This window comes from Plecotus auritus, assembly GCF_963455305.1.
Source record: "Plecotus auritus genome assembly, chromosome: 1".
NCBI lineage: Eukaryota > Metazoa > Chordata > Mammalia > Chiroptera > Vespertilionidae > Plecotus > Plecotus auritus.
The window spans coordinates 139356566-139376352 of record NC_137770.1 but is presented as its reverse complement, the minus strand read 5'-3'; the positions used below and the strand labels follow the sequence as shown (position 1 = coordinate 139376352).

General features: G+C 42.4%; 1 protein-coding gene across 3 annotated transcripts in view; it reads right to left on the bottom strand.

The window, feature by feature from the left end:
- PDSS1 (decaprenyl diphosphate synthase subunit 1) overlaps nucleotides 1-19787 on the bottom strand; it is a 51875-nt gene that overhangs the window by 2629 nt on the left and 29459 nt on the right. Inside the window, exons 7-10 of one of the 3 annotated variants that reach the window (XM_080652602.1) lie at nucleotides 19668-19777; nucleotides 10732-10812; nucleotides 10518-10631; nucleotides 1261-1341 (exon numbers count right to left, since the gene is read on the bottom strand). In XM_080652602.1, the coding sequence (XP_080508728.1) occupies nucleotides 1261-1341; nucleotides 10518-10631; nucleotides 10732-10812; nucleotides 19668-19777 (386 nt within the window). Of the gene's footprint in view, nucleotides 1-1260; nucleotides 1342-10517; nucleotides 10632-10731; nucleotides 10813-19663; nucleotides 19778-19787 lie in introns of all 3 variants that reach the window. The other 2 variants (XM_080652603.1, XM_080652604.1) reach the window with 2 other exon arrangements.

Here is a 19787-nt window from a genome sequence, read left to right as displayed (position 1 = left end):
TCTTTTTCATTGTTTAAAGACAATATCCTGTTCTTGTTTTATGAGTGCAGTTATTTTTTGAATCCCCTTAATTATATTTTCTTCATTTATCTTAGTCTCTTTCATTCAGCAAACTTTAATCAGTTATTTAGTAATCCTACTAAATATTAGTTGTCCATTCATATTTAATGAGGGAATAGTGATTAGGAGCTCTGGGTGGGAAGGGAGCTAGAATTGGAGAATTTGTTCTGTGAATTTTTTTCTAGGTGCTTTTGATGCATAGGCTTGTTTTACAGTAAGAGCTACAATTAATTTGTCCCTAGTCCCACTTCTCCAGAACCTCTCCAGGAACAGCAACTTTTTTAATCAGCTACAGCCCCCTCTCATATTGAATTTTTATTAGTACTGCCAAACTACCTTCCAAAAGGGTGGTAATCCATAGCAAATTATGATGCTTAACAGTATGGAGAGTTAAAAGAGAAACATACCCTTTGGAGGAATTTTGCTCTTTGGAAATTAAGGTAATTATTTGGAATTCTTCCAAGTATTATACTAATTATAGCTCTCAGACCATATTTGCTTACTAAAAACTGTTTGCTCGATTCATCTCATTAACTAGAACTACTAGTTCCAAGTGACTTTAGATTTGGATATTAGAAAGAGCTCATTCTTAAAAGATAGTCATCAAAACTTAAAATATACAGAAAGATCTGGCTTCAACAGAAAAGCTCTGAGGATATGTGGCAATATATTTGAAATAAGCTTACAGCTCCAATAGTTAAATAGTTCAGTTTGCCTATGTTGGTTTAATTTTTTAAGTTAATGTATCTTTAATCACACCTTTATGGCAGTTATATAGGATAGAGTAGGAAAAAGCCAATTTTGAGTAGATTGCTATACTAGTCTATCCATCTGAGGGCCTGGACTAGGTTGGAGGCAAGGTTGGAGGCAAGTCTGGTGACTGGGAGAATCTTCATGCTGCTGATGGATGTGGGGAGACTGGTTCCAAAGCAATGGACCTCAACACATTAAAATCACTTGGGTAGCTTTCAAAAACTGTTAATGTCCAATCCCTACCCAAGGCCAATTAAATTAGCATCACTGGAAGAATTCTGGAAGAAAAATGTGTACAAGTTTTTCCTTCTGAAGAGTTTTTGTCAAATCAAGAATGGACTAAACTTGGTCTTGTATCAAAAATGTAATGTTATTGTTATTTGTTTGGTTAAAAAACTTTCCCACATTGTATCTGCTGATGCCTTTTTTCTTTTAGAATAATCTTACCTGTAGTACATATTGTCGAGCTCTGTCCACATCTCCTGGCAGACTGAACCGTCTCATTATCAAAGCATTCATTTCTGGGAACTAACCATAAAGAAAGAAAAATCTATTTATTGCTCCTGGCAGAATCAAATGTTCTAATACTAGTTTGTAACAATAGGAGACAGTAGGGAAAAACAAAAAGGTGATTTGTTCATGTCGGGGAGCAGTAAATTGTAGCAATTAAAGAAGCAGAGCTAAGAAAGACACCCATTTTCCATGCCCAGGGACAGGGCGGGATGTTCTGTTCTATCCATGGCCCACTGCTAAGTAGTAAAATCTCCTAACTTCTTTTATGGTTCTCGAACTTGTGATTGCACCAGAATCACCCCAAGTTTTTAATTCAGTTGGGGTAGGGGAGCATGCATTTCTCACAGGTTCTAGTGCAGCCGTGGGCAAACTACGGCCCGTTCAGCTGTTCTATCCGGCCCACGGAGCTGAAAGAGCGTAGGGTTCTCTTGCTCTCCCCTCCGCTCCTTTACTTGGAATTTATATTAGTTCACACAAACACTCCATCCATGCTTTTGTTCCGGCCCTCCGGTCCAGTTTAAGAACCCATTGTGGCCCTCGAGTCAAAAAGTGTGCCCACTCCTGTCTAGTGTCTGCCAACATTTTCAGAATCACTGGGTTAGGATGAGGGTGGGAATTAGGCATTCTACTTTTAGTATTAAATTGAGTGACATTTGGCCCGGCTGGTGTGGTTCAGTGGGTTAGTGTCCAACTATGAGCCAAGAGGTCACCAGTTCGATTCCTGGTGGAGGCACATGCCCAGGTTGCGGGCTTGGTCCCCAGTAGGTGGCATGCAGGAAGCAGCCAATGTTATTCTTTCATTGATGTTTCCATCATTCTATCCTTTTTCCTTCCATGCTCGCTTGCTCTCCCCCACCCCCCCCCCCCAAAAAAAAAATCAATAAATTGAGTGACATTTAAAAGCTACTGGGGTTTCTGAGTAGTAGATATTACAAGCAGAGCTCTGCCTTAGCAGCTTGTGGAGTGGACTGGATCAGTACAGCGGTACTCACTGCTGAGTGCACACTGGAATCACTTGGGGGCTTATAATACTCTTGCCTGGACCTGCTCCCAAAGACTGATTATATTGGCTTGGGTCTGGCCCTGGCATCAGGATTTTAAAAACTCTCCAGGTGTTTTTATTGTGCATCCAAGGTTGAAAAACCATTGACTTGGAGGAGAGAGAGGTAGAAATACCAGTCAGGTTACTGTAGTAAATTATAAAGAAGACCAGTGTTAAGCTGATGGTAGTAATAAGAGGAAAAGAGAAAACAGGCACAAAAGGCATTGAAGAAAGAAAAACCTATCTTCTATGACAGCAACAATTTAGGAGAGCTGTCACCAATAATAGAGCTAGTAAGCCAGGGCACCGTTTTCCAGATCCAGCCTCTTGTGTAGGTGCTGCCACAGCTGAGTGAGTTCCTCATGGGGCCTAGCCTCCACATCTATGTCATGGAGGAGCTGAACTACATGATCCAAAATCCAGTAGCTCTAACAGCTTATGGTTCCACAGAGTAAGAAGTCAAATGGTGTTTGGACTTGGATACGTCAGTGCTTACAGCAGTTGCCATGGTTTTTCCCTGGCAGTGAGCCTGAAGGGTGAAATAAGTTGTTATACTGAAACCACCACCACGGTGTGAGTAATCCTAGAAACAAAAATAGGACACACGGGCCGAAACCGGTTTGGCTCAGTGGAAAGAGCGTCGGCCTGCGGACTGAAGGGTCCCGGGTTCGATTCCGGTCAAGGGCATGTACCTTGGTTGCGGGCACATCTCCAGTGGGAGGTGTGCAGGAGGCAGCTGGTCGATGTTTCTCTCTCATCGATGTTTCTAGCTCTCTATCCCTCTCCCTTCCTCTCTGTAAAATATCAATAAAATATATTTAAAAAAAATAAAATAAAATAAAATTCAATTAGTCCATTTTAAACAGCCTCATGTACAAAATGAACTATTTAAAAAAAAAAAAAAATAGGACACACGGGAAACCTCAAACAGAGGATGGCAGATGAGGAATTAAGAGTGTTCCTTTCAGAGCTAAGGATGTGTCAGAACGAAGTTCTAAATAGGTATAGGCTGCTAAGTTACTCAAAATATTTAAAGAGCCAGCATCCGGTTAGTTATTAAATAAAGACCAGTAATTTGCTTTAGTTACTGTTCTTTTAAGAATAAAATAATTTAAGCTTCACAGGAAACAAACCAGGAAAGCTCAAAGCAGTCTATTTTAGCAGTTAAAATTTTAACCACAGAATTTAACAGTTGTTAAAAGGCATTTTAAAAAACCTTTTTATTGATTTCAGAGAGGAAGGGAGAGGGAGAGATAGAACATCGATACAGATGCATTGATTGGCTGCCCCCTGCTGGGGATTGAACCAGAGACTTCTTAGGGCATGGGTCAACACACAACCACTGAGCCATACCAGCCAGGCTAAAAGGCATTTAAAAAAATTCTTTATTGTTGAAAATATTACAGATACGCCCCCCCTTTCCCCATTGACCCCTTCTAGCCCACACCTTCACTACATTATTGTTTGTGTCCATTGGTTATGCATGTATTCATATAAATTCATTGGTTAATCTCTTCCCACCCACCCTCCCCCTCCTTCCCTCTGAGATTCCACAGTTTGTTCCATGCTTCTATGCCCCTGGATCTATTTTGTTCATCAGCTTATTTTGTTCTTTAGATTCCACATATGAGTGATAGCATGTGATACTTGTCTTTCTCTGACTGGCTTATTTCACTTAGCAAAATATTCTCCAGGTCCCTCCATGCTGTCTCAAAGGGTAAGAGATCTCTCTTGTTTACTGCTGCATAGTATTCCATGCTATAAAAGCATTTTAAAAATTAATACCACATTCCAAAATTGGCTTTCTAGAAGCTTATATTCTCAAAGCTGATGCACTACTATTCTGGGCATCTGGTAAAATCACCTTGTTTATGGTTATGAGTTTTTTCTGCAATACCAACAAGTGTGGTAAAATGTGCTGACTACATGGCTTTTTAATTCCTTTTACTATAAAAAGCATTGATAAAGCAAAATTTGAAAAAAAATATTTGCATTAAATGTGACTATGTCCTTCCTTTGAAACATGTATTGTGTGCAGTCTAACTATGCAAATATCAGACTCTTCCCTAGACACTCCTCTGTCCCCTTCATGTGTATTGGAGAAGAAATGAGAAACATAACGGGAAGAACAGTTGCCTGCCTGCAGATTTACTGAGAAATAAGAAAAGTTTTGTTGGCCCAGTCTCTGTTTTTAAAAGTAGGAAAACCACATTCTAACTCTGAAATCTAAGCAATACCATAAACTAAACTACAAAGGATCAATAAACTGGAGTGCGCTTAAACAAAACGTAGGTCACTCTTTAAGGCACCAACTAGTCACAATAGCAGAAGCCTGTGCAGCTGGTGCAGGGGCTGGTGATGGTGATGGCAGCTGGAAGTACAGCTATGGTCTGACATTTAGGTCTGGAGACTTAGTAAATAAGAGAAGCAGAGGAAGAAAGGAAAAGGTCTCTTAAAGGATATTTGAGAACCCAAGTCTCACACAAACACACACACACACACACACCACTTCCATTTTGTTTCTGAAGATTTCAAAATCTGAGACCTATATCCTCTTTAAAGATTTAGGCCCTACCCAGTTTGACTCTGGATAGAGCGTTGGCCTGTAGATGGATTTGATTCCGGTCAACAGCTTGTACCTCGGTTGCAGGCTCCTCCCCAGCCTGAGCCCCAGTCGGGGCGTGTGCAGGAGGCAGCCCATTGATGTGTTCCTCTCACATCGGTATTGCTCTCTGTCTTTCCCTCTATCTTCCACTCTCTCTAAAAATCAATGGAAAAACATCCTTGCGTGAGGATAAGAAACAAAACAAAACACACATAAAAGATTTAACCTGAGGTTTTTGTTCTTAAAGAAAATATGTACACACATACTCATGAAAGGACACTGTCATCACGGAGACCTCTCTAGAAATCTCCAACCTTTTCTTAAACTTCTTGTATCAACTGTTATCAAGAAACCCCTTCAGAGACTGTGGAATCTTAGAGGGAAGGCAGCGATGGCTGGGTGGGTGGGTGGGAAGAGATCAACCAAAGAACTTGCATGCATATATGCATAACCCATGGACACAGATAATAGGTTGGTGAAGGCTGGGGTGGGGAGTGGGAATGGTCTAGGAAGATGTCAATGGGGGGAAGAGGAAGACATATATAATGCTTTCAAAAATAAAGATTAAAAAAAAAGAAAAAAGGAACCCCTTCAGAGAGATGTCAAAAATAGTGAATTCCAGAGAGAATGTTTCTATCAAGTTGCTGGATCCAACAAATGCCAAGTTCCCCGTGCTAAGTTAAAAAGGAAAAGCCAGGAGAAACCAAGATGGCGGCATAGGTAAGCACCTAAACTGCTGCCTCGCACAACAATTTCAAAACTACAACTAAAAGACAGAACGGACACCATCCAGAACCACAGGAAAGCTGGCTGAGTGAAAATTCTACAACTAGAAGGAAAGAGAAAAGCTCACAGAGAATTGGAGGTACGGCAAAGGGTCTTTGTGTGCGCAGAGAGGAAGGGTGGCTGAGAGCCTGGCTGACTTTCTCTGGTGGAAGGGGGAAGGAAGCCCCCGACCGCATTGAACCCCAGTTCTGACTGCACTGAACCCCAGTCCCGGGCAAAACCCCGTGGACCCAGGCTCATACAGGGGGAGTCTGGACTGTCAGGTAGAGAGAAAGGCACCCGGAGATTCGGAGACCCGGGGGAGCCCCGGTAGGCAGGGTTCTGGAGGCGCACGCGCCAGTGTGTACAAAGGCTGCGGAGGGTGCCACAGGCTTTCCCTAGTGGAAGGGAGTCAGAAGCTCCTGACTGCACTGAGCCCCAGTTCCAGGCGAGCCCCTGGGGACCCACGCTCTTGTGGGGGGAATCTGGACTCTCGGGCGGAGACTCAGGAGCCGGGGAAGGCAGAGGTCTGCAGGCGCGCACGCGTGCAAGGGCAAGGCTGACTGGAAGCCAAGACTGTCTGCTCCGCCCTGAGACTCCACCCCATCCAAGCTGAGCACAGAAGCTATTGCAATTTGGCAAGTCTAATCCTATAAGGCAGTCTCCAGCACCGAACTTCTCCCAGCATAGACACAGCTGATCCTTGCAGCCAACTGGCCTGGAGGTCAATTCCTCCCAGTGATACCAACAACAATCAAGACTTAACTACAACAAGGCTGTACACACAGTCCACAAAGGGGTGCACCAAAAGTGTCCACCTCAGGTTAACTGGGGAGGCCGACCCACTGGGCCATATAGGAAACCTAGCACACAAATCTACCCTACCAACTCAGGGAAGTCGTGAAAATGCGGCGTCAAAGAAACAGATCACAAAAGAAAGAAATGGAGGAAAACAAACGACTGGATATAGAATTCAAAACCACGGTTATAAGGCTTTTCAAGAATATCCTAGAAAAGGCCGATAAATATAAGGAGACCCTCGAAGATATGAAAAAGGACCAACTAGAAATTAAACATACACTGACTGAAATAAAAAATATTATACAGAGACCCAACAACAGACTAGAGGAACACAAGAAGTCAAAGAATTGAAATACAAAGAAGCAAAAAACACTCAACCGAAAAAGCAAAAAGCAAAAAAAAAAAAAATCCAAAAAGTTGAAGATAGTGTAAGAAGCCTCTGGGACAACCTCAAGCGTACCAACATCAGAATTATGGGGGTGCCAGAAGAAGAGAGAGAGCAAGATACTGAAAACCTATTTGAAGAAATAATGACCTAAAACTTCCCCACCTGGTGAAAGAAATAGACTTACAAGTCCAGGAAGCGCACAGACCCCAAACAAAAGGAATCCAAAGAGGACCACACCAAGACACATCATAATTAAAATGCCAAGAGCAAAAGACAAAGAGAAAATATTAAAAGCAGCAAGAGAAAAACAGTTAATTACTTACAAGGGAGCACCCATACGATTGTCAGCTGATTTCTCAACAGAAACTATGCAGGCCAGATGGGAGTGGCAAGAAATATTCAAAGTGATGAATAGCAAGAACCTACAACCAAGATTACTCTACCCAGCAAAGCTATCATTCAGAATTGAAGGTCAGATAAAGAGCTTCACAGATAAGAAAAAGCTAAAGGAGTTCATCACCACCAAACCAGTATTATATGAAATGCTGAAAGGTATTCTTTAAGAAGAGAAGAAGGAAAAGGTAAAGATAAAAATTATGAACAACAAATACAAATCTATCTACAAGTGAACCTAAAAATCAAGTGAATTAAAAACCTGAGGAACAGAGTAATCTGGTGAATATAATAGAATCAGGGGCATAGAAAGGGAGTGGACTGATAATTCTCAGGGGGAAAAGGGTATGGGGGGGTTCAGGAAGAGACTGGACAAAAATCATACACCTATGTATGAGGACAGTGTGGGGGAGGTAAGGGCAGAAGGTGGGGTGGGAACCGGGTGGAGGGGAGCTATGGGGGGAAAAAGGAGAAACAATTGTAATAATCTGAATAAAGATTTATTAAAAAAAAAAAAAAAAAAAAAAAGGAAAAGCCACTTCCCAAGGTTGATTGTCTTGGTCCAAGTGAGACTCAATGTCACAAATGGAGAAGTTCAAACATAGATTTTTCTAATATGCAAACAAAGCTCACCTGCTTATGGACAAAGAGCACAAACATCTTACAGCTAACTTCTCCACTAAATGGCTAGGTTAATCACAAACCATGAAAGCTGACACACAGGCTCTTCTGTGAGTGTTGTCAGTGCATTTTCAGAGCCATGCCTATTCTGTGGGGAGACCTACTGGAGACCAGCTCACCAGACACTAGCTTTTACAACAGTGGCAGCAATGCTATGCTGTGCAATAACATGAACAGTGGTCTTAGAAGACTTGGAGCGTTTAACTGCCTGCTGTGCTCTTTACTAAATGTTTAATTTTGGCCAAGTTTGAGCATCACTTATTTGTAGGATGGATATAATACTACAAAAGAGGATTTGTTAGATTAGAGATAATATCTAAAAGAATCCTTTGCAAACTATGAAAACAATGTATTTTTGTTAAATGGAGATACTGCACATTCTGTTGTTTCTGGAACTTGTTTTACCCCCAAATTCTGGCCAAGAATCCTGTTTTTGACAGTGTAATCTTTAGTAGAGTGTAAGCTTACTTGAAAACAATTTATAAATGCACAAGAGACCCGTCTTTTGGTCATCCCTCACTAACCCCCCTGCTGGCCTGATTGTAGGCAGCCATCTTGTGAGGGTTAATTTGCATATTACCTCTTTATTATATAGGAAGAATTAAGACTGCTTTTCAGTAGACTGTGAGGTGCTTCAGGGAGAGGCCTGTCCCTTAGTCCTCTAGATAACCTCAGAGCCTAGCTAAAGGGATATTGACCAAGTTGGTTGAACCTTGGTGCAATCAGTCCATCTTCTTCTTCTTTCTTCCTTTTTTTTAAAGGGAGCCTTTGTTTTTTTATATATTTTATTGATTTTTTACAGAGAGGAAGGGAGAGGGATAGAGAGTTAGAAACATCGATGAGAGAGAAACATCGATCAGCTGCCTCCTGCACACTCCCTACTGGGTATGTGCCCACAACCAAGGTACATGCCCTTATCCGGAATTGAACCTGGGACCCTTCAGTCCGCAGGCCAATGCTCTATCCACTGAGCCAAACCGTTCAGGGCCATCTTATTCTTCTTTATTCACATTTACTCCCATGTTCTGAGGAGTAGATTGATTTTTTAAATTGTGTAGATGGTAACCAGTAACTGATCTTTCTAATCTCAGGCATACCTTTACATGGCTCATGAATACTTTGTTTTTGTGGCTTAATGGTAAAGAAAATGTTCCTCACTCATGCTTTAATTTATATAAGGGGATTTTATAAATTTTTGTCAGAACTTGGCAATGTATTAACACTCTTGAGTTTTGGGCTGGCGAATTAGTCTCAATAGGAGAAAAGACCCTTTTATAGCACATCTTTCACTTCTCTGCCTCAAAATTCTGAGAGGATGGAGCCCAGTAATGCGGATAGATGCTTCCACAAAGTGCTCCCATATCGCACAGCTCTCATTCCTCAACTGACTGTTGTCCACTAGTGTGTTACCCAAGGTAACCTGGTCCAGTCCCCCAAGCCATCAACCTCTTCTGAGAAGAACTGTCCTGGTTATGGATGTACTAGATTGGGGGAAAAAGATAATATTTCCTTTTTTTTGGTCAGAAACAGATCAAAAGCAAGGTCACTGGTTTCTATAATATTCAAATAGAATCATTGAGTTCTACGGAAGGCATGATTTATCTTTGTAAATTTTGGGGAAGTATAGAGGCAAAATTGCTAAAATACTAAAAGTTACTAAAATTTCAGACCAAAGAGCTAATTTTTAATTTCATGGCATAGTGATGAACATCTTACTGCTTTGCAAAATAATGAATTACATACTACTAAGATAAAATCTATTAAAAAGATGTCTAAATAGAAGCCAATGTCCCACTTCTTCCAATGACATTTGGCAAAGCCAGAACGTCCAGAGCAGGCTATGGGACTGTCTGCCCTGCAAGTCACTGCAGTATCTTTGAAGCCTCCTAAGCTTTTCATCTATTTTATGAATATGAAGGCAGCTTTACTTACTTCCTTAATTGTCAGCCCCTCAATCTGGAGGAAGAAGGAACTATGGGGTTCTAGCAGTGCATTCCACTGACTTCTTGACATTTTGAGGCAATGCCCGAGGCTCTCTGAGAGCAGCAAACAGTCCCATTAAACTTCTGGAACTGGAGAATTTCTCAGAATTTCTTAAGCTTGGAGGCCCTTCCTGTAAGGGGTTCTGAGGCACACCCAAAGTCCAGCCCTATAATCAAGATGTGGAAACCACCTTGTCAGTGCTCCAAATACATGGAAATAATCAAAATGCAATCTTAAATGCATACAGCACTTAATTTACAAAGTATCTCCATGAATATTATCTGTTAATCCTCACAACAACCCTAGCATGAAGGTTGTAATCATCTCAGTTTTACAAAAGGAAACATAAAGCTTAGAGGTGCAATGATTGACCCCAACATCTCAGTCACAGAGCCAGGATCAAATCTAGATAGAGGTCTCTGACCTAGATGCTTTCCTAAATATTATCTAAACTTCCCATTAGCTGTGCCTGGAGGATACTGGTTCTGTAGGGCTGCACAGCAGTGTGTCCAAGGGACTTGTCTAAAACATACCTGCTGACAAGCAAATAAGACAGGGCCAGTGGCTAACCCGAGCTTCAGATCAGCTGATGTTGGCTTGCCCATCTGCTCAGAACATGAGGTGAAGTCCAGTACATCATCTATTAGCTAGTGAAAGGACAAAAGGAATGTCATAAGCACCACCATCCCAACATCACGGCCATGCTTCCCACTGTACTGACAGGCCAGTCTTACAAAGCGGACCAACCTGAAAGGCTATTCCCACATTTTTTCCATATTGATAGGCAATCTCATGCACCACTGGGTCAGGGCATCCTAGGACAGAGACCTGGAACAGAAAAAGAATTCCAAGATAAGTGGCTGGCAGGCAGGAGCGAGGCAGCCAGACACTACATGGCAGGAGTCAGACATCCTTTCCCTTAAGTAAGAGGCAGTGAGGCTAGATGGTGTACAACCAGGAAATATTGCTATCAGGAGATCAAACATGTGCAAGTACAGCTGACCCTTGAACAATGTGGTGTTATGGGTGCTGACCCCCAGGCAGTAAAAATCCACATATAACTTGTTTTTTTTTGTTTTTGTTCAATTAATACTAACCGGAGGATATTTTTTCTATTGATTTTTAGAGAGCGGAAGGGAGGGAGGAAAGGAAGGGAAGAGAGAGAGAGAAACATCGATTGGTTGCCTCCTGCACGCAACCCAACTGGGCTGGGCATTGAACCTGCAACCCAGGTACGTGCCCTTGACCGAGAATCGACCTGTGACCTTTTGGTGCATGGCTCGACTCTCTAACCACTGAACAACACCGGCCAGGGCCACATATAACTTTTAACTCCCCCAAAACTTACCTACTAATAGTCTACTCTTGACTGAAGCCTTAGAAATAACAGATTAATACATATTTTGCATGTTATGAATATTATGTATATATATACTGTATATTGTATTCTTACAATAAAGTTAGAGAAAAGTGTGAAGAAAATCATAAGGCAAATACATTTACAGTATTTACTGGATGAAAACCTGCATGTAAGTGAACTCGCACAGTCTAAACCTGTGTTGTTTAAGGGTCAACTCTACCTGTGATCTTAATGAAAGGATTTTAGTCTCAGATAATTTCCTTAAATTCTAAGAAAACTATCCTTTCTCTCCCTTTTTTCACAGGATAAACCCTCTTTCCCACTGCTTAGGAAAAGCCAAGCTACACTAGACTAATTTTGAAATGCAAAATAAAGAGACTTCAATATGTGAAATTCTGGCTTCTAGCACTTGACAGTTGTCCCAATTGTTAGTTCTCTTTGTTATCTTTCTAGATCTAGTCCTTATTTTTAGGGATATGGTATCTAATATAATCATACACACAAAGATGCCATACATATTTCCTCATTTTTAGTCTGTTTTTAAAAAAGGTTTTTAGTGATTCCACTTATTTCTGAAATGTTTGTAATTGCCTAAAGCCTCATGCTTTAGACATAAATATTGTTCTTTCATTATCAAAGGATCTTCCCAGGTCCTGCGGTCTACTCCGTAGTAAGACTTTTAGCTAAGTCTTTCTTAAAACTCCAAAAAAGTAGCTGGCACCGGCCACCTGAGTGCGGTTCCTATTGCTCTGCTGAGCATGCTCAGGTCCAGTTTTAGGGAACAAAGACAGTAAAAACCAAAACGGGAGGAGGGGAGAGGAAGCGTCTACATTGATCCCCCACAAGAAAGCCAGATAGAGGTCCCAGAAACAAAGGAAGTGCTGAAAGAATTGTATCCCATTGTGTGGACATACCATGGTTTCCTTAGCCACTCAGGCATTTAGGTTTCCAATAGTTCACAATTACAAATACTAGGGATATGTTCATCGGACACAGGAGCAGGGTTAAAGGGCCTTCCCCACTGGTTAAATTTGGGGCAATTGGCATTAAAATAAATAACAATAAAGGATTATAATCCAAAGAATAAAATAAGAAACCAAGAGTCCATAGAAAAAAATCTTCCTTAAAATAGCCCTGGCCGATTTGGCTCAGTAATTAGAACATTGGTCCATAGGTTTGATTCCAGGTCAAGAACAAATACCTGGGTTGCAGGCTTGATCCCCAGCCCATCAGGGTGCATGTGGGAGGCAACCAATCAATGTGTCTCACTCACATCGATGTTTCTCTCTCTCTCTAAGAATATTTGGAATATCTCTACCCATATATTTCTACATATAGAAACGTTTATTCAGAGAGCCCACACTAATTTTGTTTTATTATTCTAATAGTGCTGGAATTTAGGAATAAATCCCATGAAGGTGGGTAGTTCTCTTCCTCCCCTCCACTCTCTCTGAAAAAAAAGAAAAATCCATGGAAAAAATATTCTCGGGTGACGATTAAAAAAAAACTTCCTTAGAATAAAATACCAACTCAATGTAGAAATGTGATATAGAGGAATAATGGAATTATTCATTTGGCAACCAGCATAGTAATAACTGTCTCAGGAAAGGATTATAAATAGATGCTAAAACCAGAGACTGGGAGTTTGAATTTGAAAGTGAAGAAATCTGGCAGGCACCACCCTAATCAGGTGACCAAGTGAACCTCACTAGTAGTAAGATAAGAGTTGTTCCAGAACAAAAGAGACTACAGATGCACAACAATTAAATGCAACATAAGAGCATGGATTGGATCTTGGACCAGAAAAAAATTGTTTCCATTTGTTATAACAGTATTAGGACAATTGGCAAAATCTGAATAAGGTCTATCTGTATATTGGATAATAATAACATAACCCAAAAACAGTATTTTATAAATATGACCCACATAAAGTTCTGTGGTGGCACTCTGTATCATTGAAAACTAAATAATAGAAAGAGAGGATCCAAGATGGCGGCGTAGGTAAACACCTAAACTGCTGCCTTGCACAACTATTTCAAAACTACAACTAAAAGACAAAACGTCTATCACCCAGAACCACGGGAAAGCTGGATGAATGGAAGTTCTACAACTAGAAGGAAAGAGAAAAGAGCATCGAGACGTGCACAAGTGCTGAAAAGCTGAGGTACGGGGGCGTGCGATCCGGGCTGGCGGGAGGTGTTCCTTTTTTCAACCAGAAGGGAGACAAGCCCCCAATTACTCTGAAATCCAGTTTCTGGGGAGACGCGGGGGACCCAAACTCCTACGGGGAGAAGCTGGACTATCTGCCATCGCGTCGGAAAGTGAGGGTGACTTGCTTGCAGAGCTGCGCACAGGAATAATTGTTTACAGCGCTGGGGCGCAGGACGCGGGGATGCAGTCGGAGACGCAGAGCCGGCTAATTGGCAGCCATCGCTGTTTGCCACACCCTAGCTAGTGACGACCTGAGACCCCGCCCGCACAACCTACAAACCCACCCAAGCTCCAAGCAGCGGCTTTAGCATATGAATGGCCTGCCCTATCGCAGCTTAACCTAGCAAACTTGCAGCCCAGGTCAGACAGCTCCAAAACCCCTAAACCCCAAACAAAGAGGAGAAAACTGTAGTTCTCACTGTAGTGCCTGCTGGGTGGCCTCAGACAGTAGCTGACCTGCACCCCATTAGAGATCCAGAAGCCAGTGTACCTAGTGGTCAGTGTGAGACACCAGATTTCAACTCCTCACATCCATAAGTGACACATTCCAGAGGCAGACTCAGTGAGCACCAAAGCCCCACTGAAACAAGTCCTGCACCATAAGCGTGTCTCCAGCGCAGCAGTTCTTCCATTATAGACACAGCGGGTCCTCACAGCCAATTGGCCTGGAGGTCAATTCCTCCCAGTGTACCAACAGCAATCAAGGCTTAACTACACCAAGACTTTGCCTTCAGCCCACAAAGGGGTGTACCAAGAGCGTCCACCTCAGGTGATGGGGGAGGCTGAGCTACTGACCCCTATAGGTCACCTACCACACAAAGCTACTCCATCAACACAGGGAAGCAGCAAAATGCAGAGACAGAGAAACATGTCACGAATGAAAGAAATGGAGGAAAGCAAACTACTGGATGACATAGAGTTCAGAACCACATTTATAAGGTTACTCAAGAATCTTCTAAAAACCTCTGAGGAACTTAGTGAGACCTTTAAGGATCTTAATGAGAATGCCAAAAAAATGGAAAAGGACCAGTCAGAAATTAAGAATACACTGTCTAAAATAAAGAATATACAGAAACTCAACTGTAGATCAACGTACCCCAAGAATCAAACCAAAGATCTGAAATATGAGGAAACAAAAAACACCCAACCAGAAAAACAAAAAAGAAAAAAGAATCCAAAAATATGAAGATAGTGTAAGGAGCCTCTGGGACAACTTTAAGCGTACCAACATCTGAATTTTTGGGGTGCCAGAAGAAGAGAGCGAGCAAAATATTGAAAACCTATTAAAAGAAATAATGACAGAGAACTTTCCCTACCTGGTGAAAGAAATAGACTTACAAGTCCAGGAAGCGCACAGAACCCCGTACAAGAGGAATCCAAAGAGGACCACACCAAGGCACATCATAATTAAAATGCCAAGGGCAAAAGACAAAGAGAGAATCTTGAAAGCAGCAAGAGAAAAATGGCTAGTTACCTACAAGGGAGTACCCATACGACTGTCAGCTGATTTCTCGGCAGAAACTATGCATGCCAGACGGGAGTGGCAAGAAATATTCAAAGTGATGAACAGCAAGAACCTACAACCAAGATTACTCTACCCAGCAAAGCTATCATTCAGAGTTGAAGGTCAGATAAAGAGCTTCACAGACAAGAAAAAGCTAAAGGAGTTCATCATCACCAAACCAGGATTATATGAAATGCTGAAGGGTATTCTTTAAGAAGAGGAAGAAGAAGAAAAAGGTAAAGATAAAAATTATGAACAACAAAATGACATCAAATACATACCTACCAACAAGTGAATCTAAAAATCAAGTGAATAAAAAATCTGAAGAACAGAATGGACTGGTGAATCTAATAGAATCAGGGACATAGAAAGGGAGTGGACTGACAATTCTCAGGGGGAAGCGGTGCGGGAAGAGATTGGACAAAAATCTTACAACTATGGATGAAGACAGTGGCAGGGGTTAAGGGCATGGGGTGGGGTGGGGAATCAGGTGGAGGGGAGCTATGGGGGAAAAAAAAGAGGAACACCTGTAATAATCTGAACAATAAAGATTAAAAAAAATAATAGAAAGACAGCTTATTGATTCCAGCCACATGCCCCACATAAATTCAGAAAAAAGAGAAAAACTGAATGTAGGAATACCATATCCAGTTCTTGGTTCAAATTCCAGCTTAGCCCCTGTCAATCAGACTGAATAACACTGGATGGCAACCAGACCTCTCAGGTCTCATTCCCATCAGATTTTCTGGAGAACAAGTCATACCTTCACTGGAAAGCTACAGGCTGTATTTGGCATGACTATGTATATAAATAAACAGCCAATCATTTAAGATTACTCCTATGTTAATATCCAACCAGTGCCACAAAACAATCCTAGATAGCCCTCTCTTAGATTTTATTACTATTTCCACTAAAATACTGTGAGTGGTTAAAAACAGAGTGAAGTAATGGTGTCCTTAGTAGAATCCTATCTAATAAAAGAGAAACATGCAAATGGACCGTACTTCCACTATGCCCACAAGCCACGCCCACCAGCCAATCAGGAGCGAGTATGCAAATTAACCCAACAATTATGGCAGCGGCCACAGAGCTGGAGCCAGCCGGAGGCTTGGGTTGCCCCCTGCGATGGAGGAAGTTAAGCTTCCCGCCCGCCCTGGCCGCCCTGGCCTCCGCTCAAGGCTACAAAGTTTCAATTATAGAAGGTAAATAAATCCCAACAAAAATGGCAGCAGCCATGGAGCTAGAGAGAGCAGGAGGTTTGGGTTGCCCCCCGCGATGGAGGAAGCAAAGCTTCCTGCCCGCCCTGGCTGACCCTGGCCTCCGCTCAAGGCTACAAAGTTTCAATTAAAGGAGATAAATCCCAACAAAAATGGCGGCAGCCACAGAGCTGGAGAGAGCAGGCTTGGGTTGCCCCTGGCGATGGAGGAAGCCAAGCTTCCCGCCCGCCCTGGCCTCTGCTAACAGCTGCAAAGTTTCAATTATAGAAGATAAATAAATACCAGATACCAGGGCCTCTGCTTGGGTCGCCGGGGGGTGTGGCCGGCCTGCAAACCACCACAGGCCCCTCGCCCAGGGTGCCCCACGCCCCAAGGGAACCCCCACCCTGATCTGGGACACCCTTCAAGGAAAACCAGCCGGCCCCCACCCATGCATCAGGCCTCTATCCTAATAAAAGAGTAATATGCAAATGACTATCACTCCAACACACAAGATGGCTGCCCCCATGTGGACACAAGATGGCTGGCACAAGATGGCCAGCAGGGGAGGGCAGTTGGGAGGGACCAGGCCTGCAAGGGAGGGCAGTTGGGGGCGATCAAGCCTGCAGGGGAGGGCATTTAGGGGTGACCAGGCTGGCAGAGGAGGGAAGTTGTGGACAACTGGGCCTGCAGGAAAGGGCAGTTGGGGGGGACCCAGGCCTGCAGGGAGGGCAGTTAGGGGTGACCAGGCCTTCAGGGGAGGACAATTAGGGGTGACCAGGCCTTCAAGGGAGGGCAGTTTGGGGTGACCAGGCCTGCAGGGGAGGGCAGTTAGGGGCAAACAGGCTGGCAGGGGAGCAGTTAGGCATCAATCAGGCTGGCAGGGGAGTGGTTAGGGGGTGATCAGGCTGGCAGGCAGAAGCGGTTAGGGGCAATCAGGAAGGCAGGCAGGATAGCAGTTGGGAGCCAGCAGTCCTGGATTGTGAGAGGGATGTCCAACTGCCTGTTTAGGCCCGATCCTACTGGCCAGTCGGACATCCCTCAAGGGGTCCCAGTTTGGAGAGGGTGCAGGCTGGGCTGAGTTACACCCCCCCCTTCACGAATTTTGTGCACCGGGCCTCTATGAATTATAAGCTGCTAAATTTCCTTCAAGTTCTATAACATCATGGAATTCTATTAGTTCTCTAATAATCCTGATGTTTAAGTTCTCTTTATCCCCTCCTTTTGGCATCTATAATTTGCTTTGCATGCATTCTTCTGGAGTCCACATATACTTGCATTTTAAATACTAGGGCTATATAAAAATAGCAATTTTGAAAACATAACACCTTTGGAATATATATCTACCCATATACACTTACATATAGAAGCTTTTATCCAGAGAGCCCACACTGATTTTGCTTTGTTATTCTAATAGGCTGGAATTTAGGAATACATCCCATGGAAGTGGGTAGTTCTGGGATGGTGCTAGCATGCCTCCTAGTGGACAGAATAACACATTTCATATTTAATAGGGTGAGCCATGTTAACATTCACATCCACTGCTCACTTGCTAATCTATGAAGAACAAGGTGCTCTTTATAAACCAGTACATGTGCTGTAACATCTTGGCTTCCTAAGCAGAGGTCTGTGACCACAATTAAGCCTTTCTTGGATGAATTGGGCCCATCTCCTTGGCCCCTTCATAGGATTTAATCACTGAGGGCATTCGTTCCTGTGCTGGCTCCAAGTGGTGTTGCTGCCACGTGCCTATGGGATGTCCACTTTGTGTGGACAATGATTCTCAGTGTTTCTAGTTCCAACAGTCCCTCTACCTGCTAGTGCTTCTACCTGCAGGCTCAAGTTGGTGAAGCCATCAGCAAGCTTCACTGAACACACCAGGGAGCCTTGTAAGGATGGATCTTGATCTTCATAGAAACTTTGGTGATCAGGGTATGATCAGTTAGTGGAACTCTTGATGGCACTCTTTTAAATAGGTCATTCTTTTAGTTGGCATTCGTGTCTATCATATTTTCATCAATCTCTCTCTTTTTTAATCCTTACAAAGGATATTTTTTCCCATTGATTTATTTTGGAGTGGAGAGGAGGAAAGAGGAGAGAGAGAGAGAGAGAGAGAGAGAGAGAGAGAGAGAGAGAGAGAGAGAGAGAGAGAAGAAAAACATTGACGTAAGAGAGACACATCCAATGATTGCCTCCCACACGCATCCCGACCAGCGCCCGGGATCAAGCCTGCAACGAGGTACATGCCCTGGACCAGGAATCGAATCAAAGACCCTTTGGTCCATGGGCCAATGCTCTAACCACTGAGCAAACAGGCCAGGGCACATCTGTCTCTCTTTTTAAAAAAACTTTCAATTTCTTGGAAATAAAAATAGCCCCTTTAATAAAGACAAAAGTGGTTGAAATCATGGCCAATATGTTCTACATAATTTACATTCCTTTGGGTTTCAGTTAGGTCTTTTTTAGGAAGAAAATGTTGTCCTTGTTCTTTGCTGGCTCACAATTATCCATTTCTTGACACTTTTCAAAATAGAGACACGATAGGCAAGGGACTTTTTTACCCGAGGCCTGAGGAAAAGCTCTTTAACTGTAATTATGCTAAGAGTGTATCATGACAGCAATTGACATTTGCCCCTTACTGGTTTTCTTTCTTGTTGCTTTAATTACAAGGGACTATTACTTGCCCAGGTTTCATCTCTGTTACAGCTGTTGGGCTGAGACATATAACAGGGATAATTCTATGGAGAGAACTCTCATTTTTTATGGGCTAGCACTGGACACCACACATTTTTAGTCTGTAGATTAAGGACAATGCTAACTGAGCTTTTAAAAAGAAAAGTATGGACAGCGGAGGGAAGGCCAGGGAGAATGCTAAGTAAAGAAAATGTTATGGTTCACAATTTATATTCTGAAGAAAAATGGCTTGTTTATATTTCACGTAAAAATAATGGGAGAATCTACTACTCATAAAAAAAACACAAAACACTAGTACAATCTAGTACTATAGTTAGACATTTTTTCCTGGGTAACACAGCACTTCATAACTTTTTAAAGGTACACTTTTTATGGGACAGCAATCATGAAAAGAATTACTCATAAGCTGTCCAAAAGATAACATAGTTTGGAAATTAGATTTAGTGACTAAAGCTTATTTGGATTAAACACTTGTGGGGGGGGGGGGTGCGGGGGGAGATAAAAAGTGAATATCTGCATAGCAAAAGAAGACAGAAATATGAAAACAGCATAAATTCTCCACTGTTTGGGGTTAATTCTTTTCTCAATGACCTCTTGGGGTTTGTGGTACTATTTTAAAGTTCTCCAGTGAATTTTTTTCTAGGAGAATTAACTCCCAAGAAAGAGCTATGAGGCTTTTTTTTTTTTTTTAACTTGAAAAAAGACAGAACGTACATACTGCTTTACAACTGTTGGCTATCAGACTTGCAGTCTTCTTGAAGGTCTTTTCAAGGTAGTGTGCAAATCTTTCATTCTCATTCTCTTTTGACCCTAGCTGAAGAAATTCACCTAAAAAGAA